Consider the following 23,142-nt stretch of genomic DNA (forward strand, 5'->3'; position numbering starts at 1 on the left):
AAAATAAAATCTGTTTTATCTGCCATACCTACTTTTCCTCTTTCCTGTCTCCCTCTCTCTAAGAGTTCTCTCCTAAAATTCAAAGTCAAACTTAGGAATTTTCTTTGGAAGGATTGTGAAGAAGATAAAAAAGTGGCGCTTATCAAATGGGAGAATATTTGTAAACCTAAGGAAATGGGTGGACTTGGGATTAAGAATTTACAATGGGAAAACGAAGCCTTAGGTGCAAAATTAATTTGGCGTCTTTTTAAAGAAAGAGACCACAAGTGGGCTAAGATATTATATAATAAATATCTCAATCCAATTGATCCTTTGTCGATTTTCAGAATGAAAAATCTTCCCAGAGGGTTTGAAAGTTGGAATTTCATAATTAAGTGTCGTCATTTAATTTGTAAGTTCTAACCTGGGATGTGGGTCTGGGTGATGAGGCTTTATTTTGGGAGGACTCTTGGGATGGACACCCTCCAATAGTCTCTAGGCTCTTCCCTAAGGATCTCAAAGATAAATTGGTCTCTCTCTGGGGAGTTAAAGTTAGTAACTACAAGACAAAAATTACTTCGGAAGGTACTTCTAGATGGGTTTGGAAATCTTTGGAAGGGGTGGGAGTAGACTCTCTGGCTACTAAGGCTTATGAAAAGATTTTTTAGATAGGAAAATCAAGCAATCGAAGAGGAAAGATGAACTTATATGAGCAGCATCGAATGATGGAAAGTATAGTGTGAGAAATGGATACAAAACTTTGTTACACTCACAAAGATGGGATAAAGTAGAAATTCCACTCAATCTATGTTGGGATACTGCTTGTCTACCCAAGGCAGGATTCTTTTTATGGATGGCATTCCAAAACAGAATTTTGACGACAGATAGGTTATGCAAACTTGACTTTCAAGGTCCATCTAGATGTGTGTTATGTAAACATAACAGGGAGGATTCGGATCACCTATTATATAGCTGTCCATTTCCCCAAGCATGTTGGGAATGGCTTAAAATTAGGTTAGGGTCATTGCCTTTGCTGAGGTCGTTCTGTGATCTCCTCAAAGGATGGCCCACAAACATGGTTAAGGGTATTTACAATAAACTTTGGAACATATGTCCTTCAATTGTCTCATGGGAGATTTGGAAGGAGAGGAATAGACGCATTTTTCAAGATTCCAAATTGAAACTAGAAGAGTCATTATTAAAAATTGAGGCTAGCATAGTGGAAGTAACTAACTCCCACCTCAGAAACTCTAGGAAAGAAGAAGGATCTTTCTCTATCTAAGATGGTCTCATGAAGAAAAAATGGAGCAACTTGATAATCCTCCTCTGGTATACTTCAAGGAAAGCAAGGAGGCCAGGGAAAGGTGCAAATGGGCTCCTCCTCCGAAAGGATGCTATAAACTCAATTTTGATGGTGTAGCTAAAGGCAATCCAGGTATGACAGGAATTAGCTAGATCATTAATGATGATACAGGCAAATGGATTGCTAAAAAAGCTATGTCTATTTTGCCTACCTCCAACAATCTGGCCGAATTAGAAGCCTTGGACAAAGGTTTGAATTTATGTCATGAGTTAGGGTTGACAAGAGTCATCGTAGAAGGTGACTCTCAAATCATCTTAAACGTAGTCAGGAAACATGCTACCCCTAATTGGATCCTCAATTCTAAGCTAGGTGAAGTTCTCGATCTCCTAGACCAATTCATTGATAGTCGGATCTGTCAAATATTCGGAGAAGGTAATAAGAAGGCGGATTATCTAGCAAACAAAGGAGCTGATGGTGTTAATTTCCAGGTCTATAATGATGCGTAGTTTTTTCATTTAATAGTTATTACTACCCTCCTAGGTCTCATCATTAATCCTCTTCGTTTTTAATTTATTTAGTTTTCTACTTTTTAGGGTTTTATTTCTATCATTTTAGCATATTGCTAATTTGATCATCCATCTCTCATGGAGGTGTCTTTATTTATGTTAAAGTCTACCAACTATGTTGGTTTTATTATCGGTCTTCGTTTAAGACTTTATTGATTACCTTCTCCTGCTCATCATTATGATAGGTGGTGTCATTTACATTTTCGTTCATCTTTGGCCTTTTTTCATGGATTTTAGTTTATGGCTTTCTCATTATACCATTTATGTCATGCTCGTGATTTGGATTGCTGGTGTCATCATTATATGAGGTCATGCTAGTCTGGGCTTCTAGATGCTTCGTTTGGTCTTGTTTTATTCGTAGATATTGTTTTCCTCGACCATTGTTTGGCTCAATATTTTCTGCAAAATAGACTCCAATATCTATGTCTTCCATACAAAGGAGTCTTGCACCATGGCATTCCACGGCAATGTCAAATCGGAGTGTTGGAACAAAATTCTGAAACTGGTGGACGACATGACAAGGATTGCCGCGAGCAGAGCTATTAGCAAAGGAGTCTTCAATTACCAATTTACATGGAGGATGAATAGCGATATAATAGGCTCTTTTATTGGATGTATGGCAAGAGCCAAGGTGGAGCCTAGGGCCATCATCCGGCTTTGCTGTAACATTTTTGATCCTACTTGGAGGAAGGGCCTCGAACAAGTTGTCTGTAGCATTGCCAATAAGTTGCGCATTCCTCTTCTAGAGAAATATATGGATCTTCCATCGGGGTCTCTAGAGTTGGAAGTTGCCTGTTGTGGATGAGGAGAACAGAGTATGGTTATCAAACTACCTTAATGCTTTTAATGCATATATACAGCCCGAGGTAGTTTTTGACAACCTTGAAGCCTCAAACTCAGAGAAGACTAGTAGAGTTAAGTGCGATTTTGAGTTTCCCCCTAACTTTCATGTAGAAAATCCAAATGACTTCTCTGAAGTCATTATGGTATACTGGAAATAAGGTTATCTCGGAGGCGTAACTAGATATTACATTTTGTTTTGGTAATCGGTTAGGCTGATATGCAATTAGGTTATGCTTTTTGGATTACTAACCTTATAACCCTTAATGGGTTTTTTGTACTGGACTATTTAATATACAGTTGCTGTTGACTTTAGCTGTAATATCATGCTCTGGTTTTTTGTAATCCTTTTTGCAGTCGTATGAAGAATTTAATAACTCCTTTAATGTGTATATAGTAATGGACCAATTATGATGATAATAAGATTGGTTATTACGTTTCCATTTGGTAGCTCTAGTTTTGGAGGTCCTCAAGGCATGTATCTTTTGCTTATTTAATTTATTTGCAAATATGATTTATTTATAATTGAGATATATGGTTGGCATTATGGAAACCGGTGTTATGGTGTGAATCCGGATTACACTATTTTGAGGTTATTTGCTTACTGTTGATATCTTGATGTTTCCTTAATTAGATTATCAGATTCGGTTTTAATACTTCTTGCATAATATCTCGGCTGGGTTTATAGTCAGCAAATTATGGATATCTAGATCCAATTCTCAAATAGCATCTGGTTTGAGGTTTTATGTTCTCATAAGGATTGGGCACCCAGTTTCTCTAGTGTTAATGGGGACTTGTATGCAAGTAGTTTCGTTGAGATGGTTTGAGTATGGATAGCTGAACATGGTGGTGGATATGTGCCCTCCTTTTTTGAATTTTGATACTCCTTTTGTTTGGGAAGACTATTAAGTTATTTAGACTGATCGAATGTTGTTTGGAGTTTCAGCTGAGCTTGATGGAATTTTGTAATTAAGTTGAATTTTTGTATTTAGCTCTTGTTTCTCTTCTATATTCTATGTAAGGCAATCAGGTAGATTTTAATATTCTTCTTTAATTAGTTGCTTAATATAGGCCTAATTTTACGAATACTTCGATAAGCCTAGTAGAGTGTAAATACATCTTCTGGATCCTCCTACAGTTATTTTAATTTATAATGGTTCTAACAATATTAATGCGGTGCTAGATAGTCTTAAGATTATCATAATATTAATTATAAACCAGTTTGTTTGTAAGATAGATAGACAGGGATGATCGTATTTGGCTTCCACCCATGAAAGATAAAGAAAGTATTCGAATTCTCGCCAAGAGGTCTTTGGAAACTTCAAAGAGCTATGTACTTAAATTTTCATTCATTGTAATGTTTGAATAAGAATATTCTGACTAGGGTATGCCCCTTTTATGCTGTAATAATAAAGGGCCATGGTCTCGGGCTAGATTGGAGGTTTTCTTTCCCCGTTTTTTCCTACCAGTGCCCATTGAATGGAGGAACGCTATTGTACTTTAATTTTATTAGTATTAATCAATTATCATGGCCTTCGCTATTCACCGATCAAATAAACCAAAAAAAAAAAATCTTTAAAATAAATTTAAAACTAAAATCTAGATTTCAATAGAATCTTTTTATATTTTTTCTAAATATTTTATGACTATTTCTATTCTTGTTTTATATTTTGCATACAAAACATTCTAAATTTTTCTAATCAAACAAAAACATAATCTGACTTTCTAAATATTATAGAAAAACTGTTTTATTTCCATTGAATCTTTGATATAAAAAAAATCCAACTAAAATTCCACATCACATATTATAATACATTTAGTATCATTGAATGATATATATTATTTTATAACAATTATTTTATGTAGTATTTATAACAATTAAGAATATTTTATTTTTAAATTTATTTCTAAGTTTTTTTTATTCTTTTCATTTTTTCCAATTTTTTGGGGTTCCATTAGTTCAGGACGACCATGTGTCACCCTATTATTTCAGGATGACCATGTGTCACCCTATTATTTTGGGATGGCCATGTGTCGCCCTATTATTTCAGGAATAAATTTCTGTTTTATTAGTTTATAAGGTGCCACATGGCCATGGCAAACTAAAATGCATTTAGAAAATCCTTTTAAATTAAGTTAGTATGTAACAGCTCCCATTTCCTTTTTATTGACGAAGAACCTATTTGGGCATACTCCCATGCTGGGATTTTCTTTTGTGCTCCCATTGCGTTTGATTTCTATTTAACCCTAAAAGGTCTTCTATTTTCTAGTCATGAGAAGAAGAGAGGAAAAGTGAGAGAGGGAAAGGAAAACAAGAGGTCGTAGCTTTGCTACTAGCACGGAACAAGAGCATCAAAAAGACTCCAAATCACATTGGATAGGCTACTGGTTTGCATTGAGAGCATCAAGGAGTCCATAAAAAGAATTCTTAGCTCATTTGAAAGCAGTAAGTGTTAAACTTTGTAGATTTTGTTGGTATTTTTGGTATGTTTATGGATTTTTCATTTGTTTGCTAAATTATTTTAGTTTAACTTTTCAAAATTTTAATGTTTTGTATTAAAATATAAATTGCATACTTCAATCAAAGAAGTAGATAATAGCAAAGTGCAAACCCTGCATTTTTTTAGAAAAAAAATTGTAAACATCTATTTACAATTTTTTCTTTAAAAATGTAGGGTCTGTTGATATTTTGTATTAGTTTATAACTTAGATAGTGATTCTCTCCTAAAACATCTGGATGCTGATTCAGATGTGTTCTGGTGCTCCAATGCATTTGAATGCTTCCTGGATGTGCTTAAGAAGCGCTGCCTAGGTTTGTGGATGCTTGTGTGAGCACCTCCAAAAGCTTGGGTGTTGCTTCCTAGGCGCATCCACAAACATTGGAGCACATCCACAGGCCCAAATGCCTTTCCAATGCCCAAAATGACTTAAAATCAACTTTTTGCATGTCCTAAATTGATTTCTTTTATCCGATGTTTGGTAATGTAAATATTTGAAGTTTGAAGTTAAAATACCAATGCCAATGGTGAAGTGTCATACTATGGAATGATTTATTTTTGTATATTCATTGCATTTATTTACATATATATATATATATATATATATATATATATATATATATAGATGCATCTAAAATCCAAAAAAATAAAAATCACATATTTGTTTCTCACATCAACATCCACATTCACATCAACATCAACATTGACAATTTAGGTTTAAAACTTTATAAAATTAAATTATTGCAACATCCTTCACATTTTAAAAACATTAATTTTCCACTATGCCTCGAAAGGATCTAACTTGGAAATATGCTAAATAGCATAGTTTGCAAAATCTATGAGTACTCTCTGAGTTGCTAGGTACTCTCAATTTTTATTGTTGGCTGAGTACTCTCAAGCTCAACTCTCGCGTTTTTATAGATGTAAAAAAATGTAAGTAAAAATGTCAATGTATTTTTCACATGATGTTAGTGCTATAAAGCTATGCATTTTCTCTATTGAGATGTTAATTCCTAATTTAATACAATTTGTAATTGAATTCTACAAACAATATATCTTTCTTTAAGAGATTTTAATTTTTAGTACTTTTTAAGTTGTCGAGTATGTGTTGAGTTTTCATCAAGTTGAGAATTTTAGGCTTGCCGAGTACCCTTCGAGTCTGAGTCTACAAACTATGCTAAATAGTTCCCTACTATATAGAAAAATCAAACAAAATGTCGTTTTTGCAAAGAAATCAATTTTGGTGGCATCAATAGATTTAAATGCCATATTGCTGCTATAACTGGCCATAATATTGAGAAACATAAAACATAAATTGTCAAGGAAAAATGTTTCTATTATGTTCAATTAGAAACACACAAACAAGAAAAGTTAACTAAGAATAGGCAATTGGAAGAGTTAAGTGCTATTGGGTACCACACACCGAAATCCACATTCGCATCTGTAGGCTGTGTTGGAGAGGGTTGCTTCTTCTAGTGCTAGTGCTTCTACTTTTGCTCCTCCTAGTGACACTATTACCTTTGTCCCTAGTCCAAAGACCCAAGTTGGATAGTTTTTTCGTGCCATACAATACTCCTCTTGCATGACCCTCGCTTGAGAGCATAGGTTGGAACAAGGAAGTTTATGATGCTATAAGAGAACAAATTTGCAAGTTTTGGTACTTTTTCACATTCCATTTATCGTAGCTAGGTAATTCTTTTTTATTTGATTGCTATAAGTTTAAAAGTAAATTTTAACATTTATAATTTGAAGTTGGATTCTATTTTGTCTAATTATAATCTATTTGTGACAGGTCTCCTTATTGGCAAGCCATGGTAGATGCCATAACCATTTGTATTGCAAGATTTAAAGCCCCTATTGATGCTGAGTTAAGTTCCCTCCTCTTCCCAAAAAGGCCGAGGATATGAAAGTTGAGCTGGAGCACTGCTGATAGTCTTGGAGCCAAAAGGATTGTACCATCCTAATAGAAGGTTGGATGGATAGGAGGAATAAAAAACTCCTAAATTTTCTTATTTCATGCAGAGGCGATTAATTAAAATTTTGATTTGTTGATTGATCCATAATAATTGATAATTATTTTTCTCTATTTTTCAAGATCCAACATGTTCTTGAAGTTTGTTGATGCTTTCTTATATGTGAAAAATGCCACATACTTGAGTCTATTGAGGAAGTCATGCAAGAGGTGAGAGAAGAAAATGTGGTGTGTTGATAGATAACACAACAAGTTATGTTGCTGTAGGTAAACTTTTAACTTTTCAAGTTTTCATAGAGGGGCATCTATGAAATTATTTAGAATCTTGTTAACACGTCTAGATTTCTAATCAATTCAGAATTGCTGCAAGTAAACTTTTGATGGTGAGGCATCTGAAATTTTTTTGATCTCCACATGCGGCTCATTGCCTTGACTTCATGATGAAGGATATTGGTAAGCTTGAATAGGTGAAATCATGTGTTGAATGGGCCAAAGAAATCTGAAAGTTTATCTACTATCATGTATTTGTCCTCAGCATTATGAGGCAATACATGAAGCAAAAGGAATTGGCTTGTCGTGGCATTATGAGGTTTGCCTCAAATCTTCTCATATTGAATTCCTTGATGAAAACAAAGGCAACTTTGAGGCACATGTTTTTTGGTGAGGAGTGTACTTCCTCATCCTATGCTACGACCACTATAGGGATAGATGTGGTAAATTACACTTTTGATGAGATAGTTTTTGGACCTCTTGTGGAGAAATCGTGCAAGTAAAGTTATTAACATTTTGACATTTAGTAATTTACTTTTAATTCATATGCATATTTTTGCTTTGTTTGCAACTTTGCAATTTTGTTTAGTTTTTATTTAATTTGTGGCTTAAACATTTTTGTTTAACATTATATGTAGGTTACTGAGCCCCCTCTAGTTCTCCTGAGTTGTTGATAGGGAGAAGCCCTCAATGGGCTATATATATAAGGGCATGGATGGAGACCATTAGATCCATATATGCAGGAATTGAGGATAAGTATGGTGTAGTGCCTCTCATTATGTCATTCTGCTATAGTGTTCCATTTTGTTCTTGGAGATACTTGAGATACTTTAGTGATAACCATTATGTTATTATTTCATGTGTGGATGACATTCACTTTATAGTCAAGTATCTAGATATTGCTATATGATGGTTTATGTGTTATGTACCTTATTTCATGTTATGTATTTCATCGTCATTTGGCATATTACCGTGCCCACACTCCACCACAGCCCCATCATAGTATCTTTAGAGGTTTTGACTAGGACCTGATCTATTGCATTTTCTTAGCTTGTTTTAAGTCCTTATTACTGCTTGGCATGTGTAAGCCATATGTGACTATTTTCTACTTGGTCGGATCTCTATCCATTTAGCACACTGTTATCTTCATCATTGCATTGGACCGATGTACATGTTTTCCTTGGTGTTGTTTGTTCACTTGACACCTTGTGCTTATGCACTATGAGTTCTCTCGTGATTATTGCTTTTCTACTTGGTTGCATGTGGTTTCTTGCTTAGTAGATGTTGCTTGTTCTACGTAATGCACTACTTGAGAGGTGTGACGTAGGTGTATGTTTCTTTATGTTGTATGTTACACCGTAGTGATACCATACACACACTTTGATAGATACTTTTGTATTATTGTAGTATATTAGACCTTTAGGGTTCTTTTGATTACTGCATTGGTACAATGGGAATTCCAGCTTTGGGCCATAGATTGGGTGGTATGGAATATACTGTGCTCGAGGGCCGGCTGAGGACCTAATGTCTTACAAAGCTGTGACTGTGTTGGGTGGAAACGAGCACTTAGATAGGTGGTGTGGATTGCCTGCTAGTTCCTGTTATGTATCATTGTGATCTTATTTCAGTACTGTTGAATGTGCTCGTATTGGTTTATAAATGCACATGTAGATTGCTGAGATTAAATGTTTTACTTTAGTGATTTAGTCTTGTTAGTTATATCTTGGATGCATGTATGCTTACGAGTGTTTTAGCCTCGTCATTATTATTCCGATACTCCCCAGTGTGGAGGTTAATGTTTCAGTATTCCTTTATGCTTATAGTGACATTTAGTCTTATTCGTCATTTCAACATGTTTAGGAATTAATCTTGTGCTTTTAAATGAATCTTGTAATCTTATGTTAGAGATGAAATGAACAATGCAAGTTAAGCACACTTAGATGGTTTAAGTTTCGGTAATTGAGCTTCTCTGTAAGTAATGATGCTTGGGATTCTTGGAATGATTATATGTTGTTAGTCTTCCATTGCTTATGTTGTTGCATATTGATGTTATCGTACTTTAACAAAAAAGATATGTTGGACTTTTTTAATCCTTGCTTTCCAAGGATTGCTAGGCAGGGCATTACATATGGAACCATCTGGGAGATTATTGATAGGAGATGGAAAAACAAGCTTTGCAAGCCCATCCATGCAGCAACTTATTGCCTCAATTTGGCATTTCAATTCGTGATGACTTCAAGGTAGATGAGGAGGTTCTTAGAGGCATGTATACAGTGGTATAGAAGTTGTGTACTGATGGAAAAACCTTAAGTACAACACTCTAGCTGGATAATATAATAATCAAGAAGGGGTGATTGTCACAAGCAACACGTGGAAAGAAAATTATGTTGTAAAGTGTCCAGTGGATGGGTATATTTGATGTTACCTCTCCTTGTATCATCATGCTTATCATATGTAAGGGATGGGTCTTGTACTCTATAGGATTCTTTTGGGTTGGGTTTCAGCATTTGTACATAAGGATGTACTTGTTTTTCTCCTTTTTTATGGTTCAAGAGATGTCATCTTTTAGGCTTTTCTATGTATGAAAAGGGCTAGACGTTTTCTTTGCCTAGTTCTTTTCTACCAATGCTCTTTGAACGAAGACTATAAAATTATATATAATTAATCAAATTTAGTTGTATTTACCACTTTTATTCAAATAAAACATTTAAGATTTTTTATTGTTATTTATATTATTAATATTATAAATTGATCAATATCATATCATAAATTAATATTTGATTATATCATTTTTTCATCATATTATAAATAATAATAAGATTATATTATGTTATTAAATATAAAACTATTATATATAATTGACCATGGTTCCATAAATCTCAAAAAGGATGATATTAACTTTAATTATGTAGAATTTTGGCCAATGTAATGTTCCCTTCTAAGGCTCTACTCAATTTTCTCTAAAATTCCAATTAGGGTTTGGATTGCACTTGGGAATGGCAACTTGTAATGCTCCCTACTAGGAGAATGATTGTTCCCAATGATTAATATGCAACACCGTGGACTTAAATCATATTAAATTAAGAAAAGATTACTAATTTATAATACATTTGGTAGTAAACATATTTACTCCCATTATCTTATTTCTCTCCTAAGCTTAACCTTGTGGAGGATGCGAATTTACTTGTCATAGGGCTCTTGACACATACCAACAAATAGGATTCCTCATGGCTTCAAGACCCTGCCCTTATCCCATCTTGGGATTCACCAACCTTGTGAGGATATACTCCACCTCTCCCTACACTAACCTACCCTCTTAAGGGGCTATAGGGAGTGATTAAGGAATAGGGTATATATATGTTAATATCTCATGTATTAACAATATATATATACATATTTGGAGTACAACATACATATATATAGTTCTGATTTCATATATATATATATATATATATATCCATACTACTCTGTAATTTGTAATAAGCCATAGCTGTTTGCCAGCAAGTGTTGGTAAAATCAGCAAAAAAAACTCTTGATTATAAGATGGAACAAAAACACTAGGACAATTATAATAATGTAATACCTGGTGTATATATTTTTGACACTAAAGATGTTTCTGATATAGGTTCTTTTGACTTCTGGCCCTGATTTTATCTCGTCATCCATGGCCCTGATATGTGTTATAAGTTATAACTGTGGATAGTAGCTTGCTGTTTTAGCCTTATAACTAACATACTGTTAACTCCTATTAACTATTGTACAATATTAAAATAATGGACTTCTGGAATATTACTGATCTCATTGAAAGGTGGTTTAATTTAGAAGAGACATAAATGGGATAAGAGCAATGAATCTTCTGTTTATAGAATTATTTTGGATTCCCTGAGCATGCAGGAAAATACTGCAAGATGAACTAGAAAACCACATGCGGAGAGAATCACAAATGGGAAAATTGACATAAAAAAGAGTCATGCAAATTAGTAAAGAGTAAGAAGTTAGTATATATCTAGTGTATAACTCTTAGAATGGCTTTATGATATGTAAACACCCATAGTAGCCCATTTTAGGGTTCCTTTTTTACTCAATTGTTCATTCCACTGACACCATATTCTGTAGATAGTGATGTCCACTTTTATCTATATAGCTAACTTCAACATCTATGGGCAGTGATACTAAAAATCTTCGAAATGATGATTTTAGGACATAGAACCAAATACTAGGCATCCTCATGCCACTTCTGAAAATAGAAATTCACAATCCACTCCACTTGGGATAGGCAAATCCCCTCAGAATATTCTAAACGTGTCAAGATAGAAAGGATTTCACAAAGGCTTAAAAAAATTACTTGTGACGTTGTAAAGACTCAAGGATAGCAAATCCACCAAGGCTATCATAAACGACAAGTCTTAGTAGTCCCCACCATGGTCTGCTAGGGTTTCTATTTCTAACATATATCATGACTTCACCTACACCTATGTTCAGTCAAGTGCTCAAGCAAAGCAGGAAGCTGTCTTAGAAGAGCTACAAGTTTGCTTTGATAATTACGTCATTCACTTGCATTCAAGATTTATGCAGTTCTGATTACCCTTCATATTTTACTAAATTAGGTTCCTTGCTATCTTGTATATTGTCATCACTTTATTATTTTATCTATATGTTCCTACTTATATCTTCTACCTTATTTATCCTCTGTATTTTCATACAGATTTCCCCCTTAATTTTCCTTTACGTATGTCCACTATGAGAGGCATTTTTATTTTCTCCATTTAGAGCTATACTAGAGAACTTATCCTGGTGTATAAATCTAATCTTGTTTATATATTATTTTTGTTACTGGCACTATCTCTTAACCAATTATCATGATGGATTTCTTTTACCTTGTCTGTTGATTACAATATGATATAACTATGTTTAAACATGAAACATGACTGTGTATTATAAATCCATGACAATAAGCAATTGGAATTCAATTTATTGCATGCATGCAGTATAGTCCATGTGGTACTTTCCCTAAGGTGATGAAGTAGAGATGCATCGTAGATATTAAAAAAGGAAAACAAAAGAGTAAGAATTATGTTGATCAAATGAAAACTTGGTTAGTAAAAAGATTTTGCCTATATTACAAAACGATTATAGCTTTGATATTTGCATCTATTTTTTCTTAGTGTAGCAGCAATGTTGAATTCAGTCATCAAACTAGTAGCTTCCTTTGTCTGCTCCATACCTTGGTCAGAATGGAAATTCAAGCTAAGAGACAAGATACTATGTGGATGCAGACAAACACAACTTTTCTTCTGCCTGGAGCATTGATTATAGGTTGCTTATGCTCATGAGCATGTGCTTAGGCAGTTGGATCACGTGAGAATTGCTTAGCCATTGCAGTAGTTAGATCTGATCATAATTTAGCACTGAGCATCGATAATTTGATAGAGACATTCCATGAGAAACTTAGTTGGCTATATGATCCTCTCTGCCAGTACCCATTCCCTTACCCAACACTGACAAAGGTTAATACAATCCCTTTATTGTAATTGTTGCATTGCATGATAAAAGTTAAATAACAATTCTTTCTTCATATGTTTCAAGTGCATAGAAAAGATCATAAGCTAGTTGCTGTACACTATTATCCATCAAAATTGATAAGATTTTTTTTTTTTTCTAAAACTTACCGAGTACCGCTCCAGATCGGGTAGTACAACTCGATGCACAGTAGACCTGAAGCATTATTAAAACACCAAAAAATGAATACAATCAAAATAAAACAATACCAATGAACTAAGAATCTTGCAAGTTTGTCACCTACAAGGCAGAAAATTTCCAACAAGAATAAATACATTATATGGGACTTTCAAAGTTCATGTATAATTCTCTGCTGAAAACGTGATTATTTATGCTCCAAAGTAAACAAAATAAATAGTATAAAAAGTCTGAATGCCAGGATCCTAATAAAAAAACTAAGTGAGATCAAATCCATCCACAAAATCAAAAAATCAAATATGGGAAAAATTGAGTTACAAACATGGCAAAATCTTCAGTTCAGTGTTAGCATGAATGGGCCTCAACAATTTGAGTAAAGCTTCTTCCATGAAAATTTCCACTGCTTTTCTAAATTTTTCTTATCTTCATCTGTGTTGTTATTAGATCACTTGATATTTTTCAATCATTGAACCTAAAGTGTAGGGGCTAGCATTTAGGGGCTTATTTTATCTTGGGCTTGCTTCTATTCCTATACGATGTTTTCAAGTATTTGAAATTGCCATAGTGGAGTGATACATGTTACAATTGCATGGAAACACAAAAAAACATAAAAACTATTTAAATTGATAAGAGTCAGCTGAAAATTCCTACACATTTTATATGTTTTCGAAGACACAAAATTAGGCAACTTAGCAATGCATATTGTTTATTTTATTGATGTCTTTGTTAGAGGTGGTTTTAGTACAACTTTATTGATAATACTTTCAGGTTAAAGAAACCTGGGAGCCTTGAATCATTTGTGGCATCATATAGAGCCAAAATTATCTCTACTTTCCCAGATTCGACTACTTTGCAACTTGACAAAATAAACCCTTTTGAACCATTTCTTGATTACATTGTATCTATGGCTACCTGTCATGAGCCCTCCACCATATTCACATTCACATCATCATGCCATCTCATTCATATCATCGGCCCTTCACAAAGTTACATCGTAATTGCATTTCCTCATATAATAATAATTGCAATGCATCATATTATCACAGTCCTATTGCATCCATACTTAGCATATTCTCATACTGATCACACTTGTCATAACATTGCATAATCAAAGCATGATTAATAAATTAATCTATAACCTTAATAATCACTATGACTATTATTATGGTGATAAGTGGCGAATCTTCATTATCATTACTATGATGATAAGAGGCGATTATTCTTCGTTCCTCTTCCACGCATCATGCATATTTATTGAGGATTGCATCAGTTGCAAAGAGATGATTATTGAATTAAGAATATAAAATTAATTATGTCTCTTCATCCATCACTCTATTTAGAGCATTATATTGTCTCTGGCAATCATTGGTGCAAGTATCTATTGGCCTTATCAGAGACAACATCATATCTGAAGCATGTTTACATAAAGATATATCAGAGATGACATCCATTGTTCAAAGCACATTGATATTGACACATAAGATACAGCCTGTACAATAAACAACATTGTTATTGTAGCAGAAAACCTTCATATTTTTGTGTAGCCCATTGTATATCTGAGGCAGCATTGCTATTGTACCAAGACAGCCTGAATGTTTGCATGCAATCTATTGTATATCAGAGACAACATTACAAGGTTATTGTGCATATATTTATTTGCAATATCAGACACAACCATCATATATTGTGATACATTGTTATGCAAGTATCAGCATTACAAAGAAGCATATGCATTTGGAACTAAGCATCATAAAATGACATTTTGTTATCAACAGCTCATATATATTCATTTAACTGTGAAATTACAAGTAGTGTCTAAATAACATTAAAAGGGACAATACAAATTGGTATCAGAGCTACCACTCCTGCTGAAATGACCCAAATTAGCTCACCATTGTTAAGTGCCAAGTATGGAAGTGTTTGTCCACCAAATATGGAAGTGTTTACATGCCATATATGGATGTGGTCTTTGAACAGAAATTACGTACTAATGCAGCCAGTTTGAGATTAATAGAAGAACATCATAAACAACGATATCATAGAAAACACATGACAATGGTAGAGTATTACTTTTATCGCTTGTACCAAAGTATTACATTATCAACAATACCAACGTGTCCTCATTGTTCTCAACAGCCCCTACATATAGCACTTCAGTTGGTTAAGAATACCAACTCTCACGACTCTTTGGTACATCTTATTAGTCCCTGCCTTATATAAGGCAGGGAACTAATGTTCCCGTTTGCCCCCACTTCTATTAATTTATGTCAAACAAATGAAGATATACTCCAAAGTTTTGTAAAGTTCTGTAAAGTTTGATTAAAAAAATCTATTTTCACATACTAATTCTTTTTTTCTGATTGGTCCCGTGGGAATTTCCTGGGGTTTATTCTGAATTTTAGTGAACAGAAAATCTGAATATTTTAAGGCAGTGCTTTGAGGAAGTTTCGAGAGTGCCTTTCTCTCCACCGATCCGAGGAAGTTTCGAGAGTGTCTTTCTATCCACCCACCTAAGGTGATCCTAGCATGCTTAAGTAGGCTTGAGAGAAAATCCACCATCAATTACAGCCTAAGAACACTATATCCGTTCTCTTAGCATACCGTCCACCCATTTTCTTCATCTGCGACCACTTCTCTTCCACTGCCACAGAGAACTTCTGATCTGGGCCCAAGCTCTCATTATGTCCAATATTAAAAATGCTCTAATCTGCAATGGTTCACAGAAGTCATGGAAGTTATGCTGACAAATACATTCACGGCCATACGGCCAGGTGGGCTCACTGCAAATCCTACAAACATGGAGCATATTCTCAAGACCAAATTTGAAAATTACCCAAAGGGAGACCACTTCATCTTTCTTCTCCATGATTTCTTGGATCGATGTATTTTCAATGCCGACTGGGAGCTATGGAAGATGCAGAGGAAGACAACAAGCTATGAGTTTAACACCAAGTCCCTCAGAAGCTTCGTGGTGGAGACGGTACAGTGGGAGATTCAGAATCGCCTCTTGCTAGTCTTCACCAATGCAGTGAAAACGGGTGTGTTTAGTCGATTTTCAAGACATTTCACAGAGACTTGAATTTGATAGTATTTGTAGCCTAGCGTTTGGGGTGGATCCTGATTGTCTCCTCCCATCAATGCCCATTTTTATCCATAACTCCTATATACCATGATAAATTTCTTGAATGAATTCCATCATCTGCTAAACTAGTAATGATTTAATCCTTCGGTGCTTCCCTTTAATTTCAAAACTTCACTGGGTTTATAAAATTCCACAAAAAATAAACTTAAAAAAATCTACAGTTAGATGTCATATAAATTAGACAAAAAATGTTCTGAAAAAAGCACCAACTGGTCAAGGTAGTATCAAAAATATCTATACTAGTCCAACTTATCCACAAGTATACGCTAGCTTTACTGGTCTTGTAGATATCTAAAAAAAGGTATTCGCATGAAAATAAATCCATTGCAGGAACTAGGATTGAGTTTTGAACGAAGTGCACATCAGTGAAACCACCTTTTGGGGTTAGTTCCATTTGCAAGCTGGATCATAAGTGTTCAATATTTGATGATACGGTCCTAGTGCCCACAAGGATTTCTGGTCAACACTGATCTGCAGGGACCAATCTCTAGAAGTTTTAAGCCCAACCTCGAGACAATTCACTTCTGGAAAAATATTATTTGCACCCTGCCACATTAACAATAGCAGCATAGTCAGAAGTGTTTTTCTAGGCAGTAACGAAGAGCATAATAAGCGTGAAAACAACGTCTATTCAGAAAATGCAATGAATGGGACATTTAAGCTTTGATTTAATACTTTATCAGAACATCAAGTTTTGCTATAGAATTCATTAGACAATAATAGGTTAACCCTACAAAAACAGTTTGCATTTTACTGATTGCATGATTAACAAGGAATTAGCATTCAGTATACAACTTGAACTTTTCCCAGTCTTTGTTTCTTGCTATTAACTAATTCACATGGATATGCTTTCTCAAGCTATCATCATCTGCATCAAAGGTACCAGTTCCTGAAGCTACAGTTGTAGCTAGTCTCCATATTGTATACCACAACTAAATGTAACAGAATTTTCCTTCTCCATCCACATCGTATTCAATTCGGCTGTAATGTCTGCCAAATAAATGACAAAAGATACATCAACTTTGTGCAAGAAAATAGACAAGCATAAGTAGACCCTCTTCATAGACATCATTGAAAATATGGTTGATCATAGAGGAGACACAACTTGCAAATTAGAATTACTACGCTCAAAACGTGTCACAGTCACATGAAGTGTAACTACAGGCAATGGTAGCAGCTTCCACCTGTCCCCTGTCCCCTATATCATGTGAAACTTCCTACACTTGCAAAACATTGAAATATTGACCTTTCAAAATCAAATGTTTTGAAACAAGATAGTAAAGATTGGACCTTTTAAACCCAAAAAAAAATTGAAATTAACAATAAAACTTTACTGCAAATTGACAATTCAATTGAAAATTGAAAATTAATTAGTAAATTGATATATTAATTTATAATATAATATTATAAATTAATATATCAAATATAATTTTGATTTCTTTTTGAAATAGATTTAAAAAATCTTAAAGTCAAATTTTCAATAATATTTATGTCTAATAAAATAATCAATTGAAAATCTAAAAATAAAATTTATGAATTAATTCTAATATGAAAAAAATTAAATTTTCAATGCTTATAAAATCTAAATATATTTAACAATTATATAATAAATTTGAAGCTATTGTACAGTATAAACTCAAACTAAAATGGAGTCTAACCATCTTTATAGTTTCTACTTTCTGATATTTATCCATTCTCATTATTCCCACATTCATAAGGCAGGGACTTCAGCTCTACAAGAGCTCTTGTTTCATAACAAGTCTACTAATTATTCACGAATTACTAATTACTAGCCTACATTAACCCTCCTCAAAAAGTTGTTGTCTTCCAGATGACGAAAAGAAAAATAAGCTAGTCTACCCATAACACTTTCTACAAGGATAGGTGAGAAGATGTCCCTAGAGTAGTGGATGTAGTGATTCCCACAAGCTTTTGTCAAAGGAGTTTTAGGTACATTTTTGCTATTAGTTGCTTGGTTTGTGTAGTCTACAAGAGCCAGAGTGCATCCATCCTATCCTTCTCTACAGTGACCAATTTCTCTACATGGATAGCTCTCTCTTGTCCCATCTCGTCTTCTAACTTATGTATCCTTATCTCTAGAATAACCCGCTCTCCTTCTATCCTAGTTGTCTACTGTATCACCCTCTGGAGCTCCACAAAGGTAGACTTGAATGTTTCTTCCATTTGTGAGAGGATAGCCATCATGGCTGACTGTCTTGTAGACACCTATATAGTCTCCAAGGTTCTCCATCCTTGTATTTGATCTTCCATGTCCTTACTGGGCCACCCATGTTTTTTAAAGAGCTTTCTAAACTCCTTGTGACATCCCTCCTTCATGAACTGTAAGAGCGATTCTTCTGTGGAGACTTCTAGTCTCATATCTGCTTTCTTTGCCTATCTGATCATGTTGTGTGTGACACGGGTCATCATAGGGTTGCCTCATTTTTGTGATGTCAAAATTGAGGACAAAAAGGTTCAGATTTGTTGGGGAAAGCAAACTTTGGGGAGGGAGGATTGTCATGTCCCCTTTTCTAGGCTAGTGTGTTTTGTTGTACCATTAGCCCTTTTTGCATTGGTCCATTGGTCACAACAATTTTGGTCTAGCGAATCTCAATTTGGGCTAGTCGTGTAGGCTAATCGGGGTTGTCACTATGGGGTTTCCAAACACTTTATTTTTAGTAAGTCAGCAGGCTAAATACTCTTGGCATCTCAAGGTTGGGGTAGGAGCACCTCATCAAAACCTTTCTGATGAGCTATCACACATGCATATCCAAGTCTATCTGATTAGTTATTTTAATGCCTAAAGACTTAATTGATTAATTAATAAAGTGACTTTATAAAATAAGTTCACATTATTAATTATCACTTTATTATCTATGGGCACTTTATTTCCATAAGTGGGGGAAAAGTGTTATTTCAAAAAAAGGAAATGAAGAAACAAAAAGGGGAATGCAAAGAGTCATATGCTTGTGCTTAAAAAGGGAAGAGGGAGCTTATTTTCAACATACTTGGTTTTTGTGATTTGGATTCCATTTTCTCTCTTGGAGAGTTATTTTTGAAAGCTTCAGCTTTCAGCACATGAGAGGACAAAAACCCTTGATCTTGGATAGTGGATGAAAAATCATTATTGGTTGGAGACATTGTGCAGGTGTTTTACATTGTGTTTTATGTTCATCATTTTTGACATCCAATCTTCTTGTAGTTATTGTACCTATGATTGGATTTGATTCTAAATTTTCTAAAGAGCTTAAATGAAATATTATTTATGAAAATGTATTTCAACTGGAGATTTGTGGCAATGACATTTTAAAACCTTTTTTCATCTGGTTGTTTAATGGGGTTTTGCTGGTGAGATCCAAAATACATTGCATGGATTTATTTGCTTAAAAATCATTGAGATTTTACTTGAGGGGTTGAGGAAATATCCAATTAGGGAAATTACACGATGTGACAATCCACGTCTAATTAATGCACTCTTCCTAGTGTAGTACGACACCAACTATTACACCAGACCAATACAACTCTTGTTGTAGCAATAATCTCCTCCCAATGTCACACTCCTAGGCATAGTTGAAAAACTCAATCTCAACAATAACTCAATTGGCCCAAAATTTTGTAAAATTCAGAATCGCCAAAAAGTCGGCAAATATATAGTTTGTTAAAATATTATTAAAAAGACATAATTTTAAATCGCATACTTATCAATTGAAATATCTATGCTATCCTTCTATATAATAGTACAATATAAAACATACATCTTATTAGATTCAAACATATTTATTTCTAGTAAGTTTGCTATTTCATATAACTCTTTTAAACACATCTAAACTTATAAATTTATAATAACCAAATTATCAAGCAATAGTCAAAGAATAAAGATTAAATCAATTCCATTGAAAAAAATTAAATTTAGTTATTGGAACTTAAAAATAAACAAACAAATTAGCTAAGAGAATAAATAATGGAAAGGCAAATAAATTTTAATGAGCCAACTACATTAAAAAAAAAAGGAAACGACAAATAAATTTAAACTCATAAAAGGAAAACCATGGTTAGCCAAAATAATTATGAATCCAAAACGAATCTGATGCAAAGAAGAAAGATGGTGTTGACAAACAGGTGTTGAAATTGCAAAAAACATGCCATAGAAATAATGTTGCAAGAAAAATGACATTCATTAAAAATGAAATGGTGTTTTAAATAAGCGTCGGGAAAATACCTATTCGTTTTAGCTTTTTATGTTTTTCGTCATTCATTTTAGCGCCGATTTAATGCTGAATAAATCATGCAATTTCGTGATTTAAATCCTAAAGTATTGCAATGGGATTTTGGAAAAATCGTTGTCAAGTCTTTCTAGGATAATATCGGTCATACTTCCGAGGTGTGATATATTGTGGGACTAGCAATTTTAAAGCAATTTTTTAAACTATGCTCCCAGGTGTATCTAAACTAGAATAGTTGTAGGTGATTGATAAGGAAATAGAACCCTATTTTTGACTTACTTAAATGTCCCAACCTAACTCGACTCACGGCTAGCCAAACAACATCCAACCAATATGCAGTAGGAGATAAATAATATTCCCAGCTCTCTATTGTGAGCTCTCAGCAATACATCAAACCAGTTTGAAGTCCTCTGAGAATGCTAATAGATAAAGACTCAAGAAGCTTTGTCTTTGTTGGGTGGATCTTTTGCAATCGACAGTTTTGGGAAAATCTAGTCACAAAATAGGTAGACCAGCCACAGCATGTCAGACAAAGTCTCTCCTACATCAAAGGGAAGGCTCCCCCTTCTCACCGTTCCTTGGATCAACTCAAGGTAAGCAAGAAGTTGAGAGATTTTGTAAGAGGTGTTACCAATATTCTTTCTTCTTAGCATTAAGGAAAAATCCACTTACCCACGGAGCGAGTAATGAGCAAGATGAAACCTCAAACTACACCCTTATCTAAAGTTGTAAACAATGATACTGATAAATTAAAACTAACTAAAAGGTTAGCTGAAAGCATGCCAGTTTGGTTCTAAGTCCTGTTTTAACCTATTCTATAAGAATAACCTCTACCATGGGGCATAAAGACTTCTAGAAGTAGGGAATTCTAACTATTTTTCGTGAATTTGTGATGGTAACACAAGATATAGTCAAAGCTTAGAGTCTATGTATTACCACAATCGCTCCCAGTCTAAGCTTCGGCTCCGATTGCTTCTTAAATCACTATGCTCTATTGTTGAACACACAATAATAACATGAATCAAAGACAATAGGCACAAATTATAGTCAAAGCTTCAAATTTTCTCTATCACAATTGCTTCTAGTCAAAGCTTCGAATCCAATTGCTTCTTTTATTCACTTTTCTCCCAAATTTGTACTACACAATTAAAGTTATGCTTGCACAAGTCTAGCAGAGCTTTCTTGTATACAACAAAAGATGTTTTTTACAATGAGGGGGCACTCCTTATATATAGGCAAAGGAGTAAGATGGAAGAAAAAATGGGAGCAACTCAACCAACTTTGACCTGGTCTAACTAACAAGAGAAATTATTGGATTACATGCCCTTGCACATGCAAATCATATTACATGTAATTACACAATTTCCTGCAATACACTAGTACATTTGCACCCGTTTTTCTACCAAATTTTTCAACCAAAGCTATAAATCCTCCTTATTTTTTGATTTCATTCCCGCATTGGTCGCAAAAAAAAATTTGCTTTGGTCGAAATTTTGACCAACATTAGTTTGCCCAAGTTGAAAATATCCAAAGTTTTCCCAAGTTGGTCGAAATTTCGACCAACTTGGGTCATAATAGAATTTCGACCAAAAAATTTTGATAAAGGTCGAGCCCACATTTAAGTTTAATAAATTTTTCATTACTCATGAACTTTGGTGATTTCACGGGCTGAACTTTGGTGATTTGGGGATTTTGGGTGAACTTTGGTGACCATTTTTGCTCGTAGCAGCCCTTTTCGATCATAAGAAACAAAGCAACCTTCGTCCGCGGAACTTAACTCCCTTGCTCTTTTGAGATAGGTTGATCACGGACTTTCCCTATCCCTACAGAGTGGGAGGAAGCTGACATGTGACGTATAGAATTGAGTTCTAAAGGTCATGCCATAACTGTGATTTGTGAGATTTCATGGCATAACTGTGATTTGTATCTCACTCTCTAGTGGTGCTGTTGGAAAATCTGCACAAGAACTCATTGTTTGCTACATCTCCAACGACAAAGATTGAGGCTACATGATCATCTGGTTTTATGACAGCGGTGGAAAGGGTCATCATATAAGGCCTAGGATCCCATTTTTATTTTCTATGCCCTAGTTGTATTCTTCCATGGTTCTGCACTTGATTTACGAATAGGCAGAGGGGGCAGAGTGAGGGGCATAGGGGTAACCAAACCTTCCTTTTATGTAATGCGGTGAATCAAACAGGTAAAATATTTCATTACCTACCTGTAAATCTCATGTGTTTTCATTTTGTAATGATACATTTGTACATATATTAAATTTTTTATTAGGGTGAAACCTTTTTTTTCATTTTACAGTAGGTAAGTCGGAACAGTGGAGCTATTCACTACAAGAAATTGTGATATTGTGGAAAGAAACAGAGTGTTGAGCAGTATACTCTATGGGAACTAACTACAGTCTATCTAAAGGTCAAACATTGGCGATCACCTATTCAGGAAGCTACATCTTTTCCTTGGCACAGACATTTGGAAATCAGCGGGACAATAACCCTAGAGTGGCAAAGGGCAAATAAACATCTATATCTATAACACATCAAAACCATAACCATTAAACTCTCTTTGAGACTTGATATCAATTTTTTCATTTGCAAGATGTTGGTAGCTGTTTGACAGAGACTTTCCTTTGATTGAATGAAG

At 34.4% G+C, this 23,142-nt stretch overlaps 1 protein-coding gene across 2 annotated transcripts in view; it reads right to left on the reverse strand.

Moving 5' to 3' along the window:
- LOC149552192 (azadirone synthase LFS-like) overlaps window positions 1-23,142 on the reverse strand; it is a 326,324-nt gene that overhangs the window by 36,429 nt on the left and 266,753 nt on the right. For both annotated transcript variants that reach the window (XM_089787692.1, XM_089787693.1), the window contains exon 9: window positions 13,098-13,143. In XM_089787692.1, the coding sequence (XP_089643818.1) occupies window positions 13,098-13,143 (46 nt within the window). The remainder of the gene's footprint in view (window positions 1-13,097; window positions 13,144-23,142) is intronic.

Source organism: Cupressus sempervirens, chromosome 6, assembly GCF_028749045.1.
Source record: "Cupressus sempervirens isolate cs-2001-9-10 chromosome 6, ASM2874904v1, whole genome shotgun sequence".
Taxonomy (NCBI): domain Eukaryota; kingdom Viridiplantae; phylum Streptophyta; class Pinopsida; order Cupressales; family Cupressaceae; genus Cupressus; species Cupressus sempervirens.